The sequence below is a fragment of the Rhipicephalus sanguineus genome, unplaced genomic scaffold, assembly GCF_013339695.2.
Source record: "Rhipicephalus sanguineus isolate Rsan-2018 unplaced genomic scaffold, BIME_Rsan_1.4 Seq4947, whole genome shotgun sequence".
Taxonomy (NCBI): Eukaryota; Metazoa; Arthropoda; class Arachnida; order Ixodida; family Ixodidae; genus Rhipicephalus; species Rhipicephalus sanguineus.
Genome location: NW_023615369.1, coordinates 17,858 through 27,439, shown reverse-complemented (window position 1 = coordinate 27,439; position 9,582 = coordinate 17,858). Strand labels below are relative to the sequence as shown.

Sequence of the window (9,582 nt, the reverse complement as noted above, 5' to 3'; positions counted from 1 at the left end):
TGATATCGCCTTGAAATTTTTGTGGAAGCATTATGGGGCCATTCTTAGTCTCTGTGCCAGTCTTCCTCAAGATTCAACCAGAAACAAGTAAGTTGGTTCTGAAAAGCACGTGCCCCCTTAGAAAGACGCAGGATTACTTCAGGGAAAAAAATGCCAATAAGGGCAAATACAGTGTAGTAAATGAGGCCACAAGCATGTCTGAAGTCACTAGCACAAAATCTGGCAAATCCACATACTAGCCAGCAGAATCTTCTTTCGAGAAAGTTGGCATTAGTTCATAGCTGAAGAAACTAGTATGGTGAAAATTGAATGAGAACAAAGAACACCCGTTGGTCGTGTGTTCTTTGTCCTCGTTCAGTTTGCACCGAATAGTTTCATCACTTGCTAAGTAGCACTCTGATGTTAGCTCAGCAGTTGCATTATTGTAAATCGTTATATTTCATGCCTTTGTGCAGGGCCCTGATAGCAGGTGGCTGGTGCCCCCGAGATGGAGGTGTCGCTGCGGCTCGGAGAGCGGGCACGAACTCTGCGGGGCCTGGAGGCCCACTGTGTGCGGGCTTTTGCAGAGGCCCTGGAGGTGGTGCCCTACACGCTGGCAGAGAATGCCGGCTTGCACCCAATCGCCACCGTCACCGAGCTCCGCAACAAGCATGCCCAGGGAGAGCGTGATTCTGGCATCAACGTGCGCAAGGTGGGTCTCGGGGAAAGTGCTTTGGGTATTGCAGTGTTAGTAGTTTCTTTGTGCTTGCTGATACGGGGATGCTATTTTAAAAAAAAAACATTGTTGATCCCGCTGTCATGAGAATCGGTATAACACGAAAGTGAGCAGTGTCTTCAGAGGAGTAGTTGACTGTTTATTGTTCAATGATGCACGAGAGCTTGCACAATGTCTGTTGGTGTTTGGCAGCTGTAGCACCGTTTCACATGGACGCACCCACATTGACGCCTAGTGGCACATCTCCGGCCCGACGACTTAACATCCATGATCATGTTTAAGGGGGGACGTGGCTTTCGGTACCAACTTTCTTATTTCTTCATGGATTTTGATGAAAATTGGCACACTTATTTGAAATGTTGTTTTAATGCTACTGTAGAAATTTCATGAATATATCTTTACAACTTTTTGATTTACAATATATTTCACCTTCTTATCTTGTTCCGAGTCTGACTCGCTTAAAAAATGCGATAGGAAACTCGTTCAAAGTGCTATGCATTCTAAGACGTCTGATTGCAGGCGTGACATTCTTAGATTTTTTTATTTGCAACAATTTTTTTTTAGTTTTCATTTTTCATGAGGTGACTGCGCAACAGGCATCGAGGCTTTGTGCAACTCGTCAAATAGCTAATTATCAAAACGCCATACTGAAAAAGCAAGAATGTCACGCCCTGAACTGTGCTTCAAGGAATATAGAACAAAAAACGGAACTGAAATAGACCCAGCGGTCAGTGAGAAATCAGCGGAACAAGCGAAGCAGGAAGCAAGAAAAGTCGTTTTGAGAAAACGGCTTTTAAAGTTGTACCAACGATATTACTTCATCAAAAGGCACTCGGGTCGTAATCTTTTGAGTCCTTCGTAATGTGCACTTTCTTGAGTGCCCTGTCTTAGTTTGAGGTGCCTTGCTTCTCTAAAACACAAGAAGATTGTGATCTTTAAGGTGTTTTATAATGTTGGACCTCCTGCACATGTGGCCTTTCATCGGTTGTGCCTTTGTTTTCTTTTTTTTAAAATCCTTTTCTGATATACAAAGAACATGTAGCATGAATTTTAAACGAAGTTATGAAGTGGTGTAATAGACATGACAAAAAAACAAGATATTGTAATTCAAGTAGGTCATGTACTATGATGATTTGCCAGCTTTCTTGTATTCATGCTCTCATTAACATAATTAACAGTCTTGATTGCAATTGACCATTGAATCATTTTTATAGGATACTAAAAGCGGCTCTCATCATGGCAACCTATCACTTCCTCCTAAATAACAGGCAGTTATGGCCAAGACATTGGTGGAATAGGAATTCCTTAGCAGTTTATTCAAGACGCGAACTGGGCAGATATGAATTCATCTCCCTGTTTCACTCGTCAAGCTAATTTGTAAACCCGATGCGCTTCATCATTCACCCGGTCGCGGACACGGGTTTTCTGCGAGGCTTTTATTTTTTCAGATGATTCATGAGCGCTTACGGCGATACCACGCACGGCTCCAAGCGCGCCTAAATTGCATCAACAGTGCTTTATTTCACCTCTAAGTGCTCGGCCGCATAGTCCGGGAAGTCGGCACGCGATGTGCTGGTTGGCGGCATTCGATGACGATGCGCAATATGCCTAGGTGCGGCGACGAAAAATAGGCGCGCAACGTGTTTGGCCTCGCATTGCGGGACGCCGACGCGCGCCCGCTGCACGACGAGCTTGGCCGTGGGATCCGCTGCCGATGCGTAAAATGACCATCCGCTGTACCGAGAAGCCGGCGGGGGAAGCGCTTCGTTCCTTGCGAAGAAGCACACTGCCGCGAATCCGCTAACGCGTTGCTCTTGCCCGCAAAGTTCGAGGTTCGTCTCGCGTGCCGACGCCGTGAGCGGAGTTAGGCCTAGTGACGACTCCGAGCAGTAGACGCGCCGGCCGCGGTGCCCGATGTTTCAAAGTACGTAATGCGTGGTCGCGAGTACGAAGAGTCGTCCTGCGATCATCTTCGTCACGACGTCCGAAGTGCGCATAAGCAGAACCTCCAACCACGGATCCGACGAGTCAACGCTAGAAAGTCGGTCCGAGACGCGCGTTTGCGATGTTCGCTACGAGTGCGGCGCGCCATCGTAATCCCACCGAGCTTCCGCTAGTAGCTCCAAACTAAAACGTAGTTCTTGTTCAAAGTTATTGTCGAGCCGTGAACACAGCGCGATTGCGAACACGCAACGAAGTAGCGCGACTTCCGACAGCCGTGAGCTCGAGACGCACGAGCTGCAGACGACGATCTCCCGGAGCGAGCATCGGACCAATGGCGAGGCGCGCTGGGGCAACATGGCGGACGCGGCCAATCGGAGGGCTCGAAACGACCTTCGAACATTTGCTTTTTGTGCGCTTGTTTTCGAAGGGAGGAGCCAGCTGCGGCGGGGAATTTGAAGACGGAGAAATGCGCTTTCCGATGAGCCCAAGATATCGGCGCCCGGTGGCGTCGTTGCGGAGCTATGATTTTTTGAAAATCAGTGTTTTTTTGCGATTTCCCCAATAATTTTCGCCACCTCGGCAGGCGCAACAATTTTTTTATAGCACTTCTACGCGGTTTTCGGTGAAGATATTTTGGAATCGGATATAAAAAGGGCTACAGAAACTGAAAATGTGATTTTCAAAAAATCGATTTTTTTGCCATTTTTCGCCGTCCCCCCTTAACCTTTGTGGTAGGTGAAGTAGTTAATGCCGTTTCCGACCAAAGAATTTGGGCGGAAAGTCCAAAGTTTTAGATGTTCTTGAACATCAACATCTGTGGAGCTTGTGACGGTGCTGTGAGAGCATCCGAATTTTCAAGCATGTTCAAAAAATTGGCAGTTGACTATGTGATATATGCTATCTCAACTATTCGATTCCAAATTACTCAACGAAATCACTCGCTTCGAATCTCAAATTTACGATTTGCCCGTCCCTAACAAAATGACAATTTTACAGGGTTCCGTGACCAACATCTTGGAAGAGAACGTGGTGCAGCCTCTGCTGGTGTCGGTGAGCGCCATCACGCTGGCTGCAGAGACCGTGCGTAGCATCCTCAAGATAGACGACATTGTCCAGACAGTGCGCTGATGCGCGACCGCCACCTGCAGCTTGGCAGCAGCTGGGCTCTGCCTCTTCGTCTCTCACCAGAAGCCAAAAAGAAAGCAAGACAAACCTTATGGCAGGCCCATCAACAAGGGCAGGGCCTGGCTAAATAAAAATGCTTTCTGAACTACTTGCTGTGCCTGTTTTATGTGCCTATAAGAAGCTGCATTGATTTTTTACTGCATTTGCATAGCAAAATGACATACTGCCTTTATGGTAGGTGTAAAGTAGTCACAAGCTCATTTCTCCTCTGGTTGGAAGATCATTGGAGACCTTTACGTCCTAGAATTTCAGGAATCCTGTGAACTACCAAACAAACCAATGTCTTAGTCATAGCTTGTATTTTGAACATTCCTTCAAAGAAAACTGCCTGAAACCTTTTGTTTGGTCCGCCGCGGTGGAACAATGGTTATGGTGCTCGGCTGCTGACCTGTAGGTCGCGGGTTCTATCCTGGCCTTGGCGGACACATTTCTATGGATGCGAAATTCCAGAGGCCCGGATACTGTGTGGTGTCTGTACATGGTAAGAACACCAGGGGGTTGAAATTTCCGGACCCCTCCACTGCGGCATCTCCCATAATCATATTAAGGTTTTGGGACGTGAATCCCACATGTTAAACATTTTCTCTGAAAAAAAAAAATGACCCTGTATTGGTAATATCATGCTAGCTGCTAGTTCAGTGGTCTGAAAGTTGTTCTCCTGAGTAAAAGTAAAGGGAAATGAGGCTGGATCGGTGAGAAATGTGGTGAGATATTCTCTTGGTCACAGGAAAATGTCTTGATAAGATTAACCGTGTTTGTGTACTGGCACTTTGATATCATTGGGACTCTATGGTGCTTATGGTACACAGCTCTCCCGCAGTGCTTAAACGAGGACTGACAGCAAAAGTTTTGTTTGCGACTTTTTCACTGTAATTTGTAGCTTTGTGTTTGGATCGTAAATGCTCTAACGCATCGTGGAATTAATGTTATTGTCATTGAGAACGATTTTGCAAATGCTGGCCTAAATGCCATAAGAAACTAGCGCCCCACAGTGGGGGAGTGCCCTAGATCACGTGCACTCAAGCTTTTGATGTCATTGAAAGGGCATTTTTCAAATCGGGCGCGGTAGGAATGGAACGATGCGGGTGCTTCAGTATGTGACAGCAGGTACCACGGTTTGTCAGAGGTGTTCGCTGTATCCAGGACTCTGCTGATGGTCAGCTAAAGCTCTTCGTGGTTCTATCGCATATTTGTAAAGTTGTGATGTTTGTTAAATTGCATTGTACTGCTGAAGGCAAAGAAAGGTCTTCTATTGCCCAAGTACCTTTAGGTGGTTTCCGACAAACAAAAAAACGTCCGTCATGTCGGCCTATGATTGCATGCACTTGCTGTGCAAGCAAAGCTGCACACCACCCCGATGCGTTTCCGTGGTCGTTTAACTGAGATGTGTGTTGTGCTGAACGTTCATGTACAGTAGGAAGGTTGGAGAGATGCAGACATTTTAGATATGGTTTCCTGACTGTTTGGCCTATATTTACTTATAAAATTCTTAAACATGTACGTTAGCAGTGCTGCACGTTGCTGAATGCCCAGAGTATCAACCATCCCAGAATGCAATATTCCCATGCCATGACTGTATACAAGAATGTTTTTTGAGGAAATCCAATAATTCTTGCCACACATTTTGTCGTGCTGTAAAACCCTTGTATTGGCACCCTATGAGTCATCCGGTACAAGTGTTGTACAGGGTATCACAATGACCAAATTGATTTCGCTAATATTTCTGACTGATTGATTGGTTGTCAGAACATTCTCATTATAACATCAAAACAACAACAATTCTATGTGGAAAGGCCACTGCAGAAGGCTGTGGATTATACTAAATAACCTGTTGTACTTAGTCTTTACGTAGTTTAAGTGCAGTGGTATCTTTTCATTTGTTTCCATTGAAATATGGGCCTTCAGTACTGCCCAAGCGGCACTGCGAAAAAAAGTTACGATCAATGCTGCCGTGCCAGACAAGAAGAAGGTTTGGTAGAGCAATATCTGCTGCCAGCAACCGGAAATGCACTTTTAGTTGTGTTATGCCACTGTTTTCAACATGCCAAGAATTTGAAAATTTTCTGACATGGTTCACGAGGGGAAGGGACTCAATCGAGGCAAATATTGTCTACGCTCAGGAAGATGTTTCGCGCGTTGTTTCGCTGCAAAGTACAGCAACACACATAGAATATCGAGGTAAATGCAGCAGTGTATATTATCTCACTCTTAAACTCTGCTTACTGTCAAAGCAATGATAAAGATCGTTTAACAATAACGCTGACAGCTGAAATTAACAACATGTAACCAACGAGGTAATGAACCAGCTTGTACGGTACACCATTGAACGAATAATAATAACAATAATACCCGGGATTTAACGTCCCAAAACTACGATATGACTTATGAGGGACGCCGTAGTGGAGGACTCCGGAAATTTCGACCACCTGGGGTTCTTTAACGTGCACCTAAATCTATCGTACACGGGCCTCAAACATTTTCGCCTCCAGTCTTTTGATACAATACTTATTTTTTTTTTTTTTTTTTTCGTTGTGCGCGCCCTGTTACAGGTACTGCCGGCGCCGGGATTTCGCGTCGTCGTTTCAAATCGGCGACGCGCGCCCAATTACGCGCTTTGTGACAGACATACACGACATGATTTTCCTGTTATGACCTGTCATTTATGTTAATCATGCACTTGTGTCGTGTCATGCCTAAAACCCCTCGCCGCCGCGCGCGCGTCCTCCTATCTCTATCCTCACCCCTTTCGCGTCCTCCCGGTCTCCGCCGCTTTTTCTGCGCGATGATTGGTCTCCTTCGCGGTTTTCCTTAGAGACGCGTGGGTCTTGCGTTCTGCTGGTATTTTTTTTTAAGCACGCGCCATTTTTCGCCGCGGCTCCGCGTAGCGAATGTTGCGCGCGTTTTGTTTTTTTTTGCGCCGTGTGATGGCGCTAAGGCGTGCTGTTGCGCCTATGACTGAAAAAACCAGCACACAAATCGTTATGCACTTTTTATGATACCGCAAGGTAAGCGTGATGGCGTGCGCAAGAAGCAGTGGCTGCACAACATCGGCGGAAAGAACTTTGTTCCGACAAATAACAGTGTGCTTTGCGAGGTACCGCACCCCTTTCGTATCGGTCGTGTGAAATCATTGCTGAATGCTGCATTTTAAATATTCTTCTGGCTACTCATAAACGCTCTTTTTTTTCGGCTATTTTTGCGTTGCGTAAAAATTGGATTGTTCTCAATATGCTGAATATTCTGCTGAGACTCGATCATCTCGCACGTCGGCAACTGTTATTCAGCCTGAAATGCACAAATATAAAATCTTCTTTCAGCTGCGAACAATTACTGTTGGCGCCGCTTGATCGTACTGGCACTGCGCAAGCGTCTTGTTCAATTTGGAGACGCACAAATCTAGTTTCACATCAAGATTACACATGTTCAATTTAGAGACGCACAAATCTAGTTTCACATCAAGATAACACATGGATGGACAATGTATTATTTACGAAGTCATTACATGATGCGACGCTGTAAGTACCTGTGTTGCACATGCTTGCACAGGAAAGAGAAAAAAAAAAAGGTTGATCCTTCCGTCATAGGAATCGGAATAACACGAAAGTAGAGCGTGCCCTTACAGAAGTAACTGAAAGTTTACTTCACTTCACTTCACTTCACTTCACTTTACTTTTATTTCCTTAAAGACCTCCTAAAGAGGGGTATTACATAAGGGGTGGTGTATAAAAAAAAGAACTATACAACGGTGTTTTTAATGGCTTCTGCAAACATAGATGGGTTAGTGATGGCACAGATGGCGTGAGGAAGGCCGTTCCAGTCTTTTGCGGCTCTTACGAAAAAGGAGGCTTGGAATGCAGTGGTCCGGGTACGTGGTATTGCGACTTGTAACGGATGACAAGTGCGATGGGATATGTGCGGAGGGGGCGTGATGTACGGTGGATGATTCAGTGAACTGAAATAAAACGTATGAAAAAGAGAGAGGGTGGCACACTGTCGGCGTGGAGCAAGGGTTTCCAGACCTGATTCCGCCTTTAGAGATGAGATGCTGATATCGTACGAATATGCAGGATAAATGAACCTGGTAGCCCGATTTTGAAGTGATTCGAGTTCTCTTATGATGTATGATTGATGAGGGCTCCAGATGGAAGATGCATACTCGAGTTTGGACCTGATAAACGATTTGTATGCAAGCGTCTTGACGTGAGGCGGAGTATGGCGTAAGTGTCGTCTGAGAAACCCGAGTGATTTATTAGCAGACGAGATGATGTTAGTAGTGTGATGACGCCAAGACAGGTCATGAGCCGAGGTGATGCCGAGGTATTTGAATGATTGAACTGATTGTATGGGAACATTAGCGATGGAATAGGTAAACTCAAAAGGGTTACGGCGGCGAGAAAAAGAAACAAGCTTACATTTATTAGGATTTAAGTTCATTAACCAACGGTTACAACATGTTTGTATGTTGTTAAGATCATGCTGAATTAGTGTTTGGTCATGAATGTTGGTTACTGATCGGTAGATTACGCAGTCATCGGCAAACATACGAAAGTTACATGATACATGCAATGGTAGATCGTTAATATAAATTAAGAAGAGTAGAGGCACTAAGACAGACCCTTGCGGGGCACCTGAAGTTACAGGTAGTCGGTTAGAAGAGTGATTATTAACAAACACAAATTGGGAGCGATTAGTCAGGAAAGATGTTATCCATGCAAGTACGTTAGGATCTAGATTTAACAGAGATAATTTAAGAATTAGGCGTTTGTGAGGGACAGTGTCAAATGCTTTAGCGAAATCCAGGAAAAGAGCATCAGTCTGAATGTTGCAGTCAAGGTTAGAATGTAAGTCGTGAATGAAAATGGCCAGCTGCGTTTCACAAGAATAACCTCTTCGGAAGCCGTGTTGAGAAGGATGAAAAAAGTGCATTAAGTCCAAGAATTTGATGATATGGGTGTAGATGACATGTTCCATGATTTTGCAGGGGATACTTGTTAAATATATGTGACGGTAATTTAGTGGAGAGTCTCTGTTACCTGATTTGTAGACTGGAACGACCTTGCCTACTTTCCAGTCTGCTGGCAGAATGCTTGATGATGATGACTGCGAAAATAACAATGTAAGGTATGCGGCACACACATGTTTAACATTTATGAGAAGTTTCGAATTAATGTCATCCACACCTGCAGAAGAAGAAAGCTTAATGTTTTTTATAATCGAAATGATGCCGTCCGTAGAAAATATAATGGGAGGCATAGACTCGGTGCTGCGCGCAGGTAAAGGAAAATCGGGAACTGAACTTTCATTTGTAAAAACAGAGAAAAAGGCCTCGTTAAAACGGTTCGCGCATTCATTGTTGTTGACTATATCGCCATGCGCATTTGAGAGACTAATGGTGGGCATCTCCTGAGGTTTTATCACCTCCCAGAATTTGCGAGAGCTGGTTGCAAGCATTTTGGGCAACTCATCATGAAAGAACACGTGCTTGGCGTTTCGAATGGTTCTTAGATAATCGTCTTCCGCGGCGTAATATTTTTCCCATAAGGACGGAAGTTTAGACTGTTTGGCTGATCGGAAGAGGCGTTTTTTCTTGTTTCTTCGTTTCCGAAGTGTACGTGAGAACCAAGCGTTGAGTAAGTCACGCTACTTTTTTTTGTGTGTGTGTTCTGCTTGATTGCTAAATTAGGCAAGATTAATTAACGAACTTTTGCGCCACGAAGCTGGGCAAAACATTCCAATTA

At 44.9% G+C, this 9,582-nt stretch overlaps 1 protein-coding gene across 1 annotated transcript; it reads left to right on the top strand.

Annotated features, from left to right (window-relative positions):
* Nucleotides 1-441: 441 nt before the first annotated feature.
* Nucleotides 442-3,917, top strand: LOC119377564 (T-complex protein 1 subunit delta). Its single transcript, XM_037646971.2, has 2 exons — nucleotides 442-691; nucleotides 3,656-3,917. The coding sequence occupies exons 1-2, from the start codon at nucleotides 488-490 to the stop codon at nucleotides 3,785-3,787; spliced, it is 336 nt and encodes a 111-aa protein (XP_037502899.1). The 5' UTR covers nucleotides 442-487; the 3' UTR covers nucleotides 3,788-3,917.
* The last annotated feature ends 5,665 nt before the right edge of the window (nucleotides 3,918-9,582 follow it).

What these genes read in the sequence shown, in the direction of transcription:
- LOC119377564 (XM_037646971.2), top strand. Translation starts at nt 488, where the DNA reads ATGGAGGTGTCGCTGCGGCTCGGAGAGCGGGCACGAACTCTGCGGGGC. An exon ending in CTGGCATCAACGTGCGCAAG is followed by an intron (nt 692 to 3,655) that starts GTGGGTCTCGGG and finishes ACAATTTTACAG; the next exon opens with GGTTCCGTGACCAACATCTT.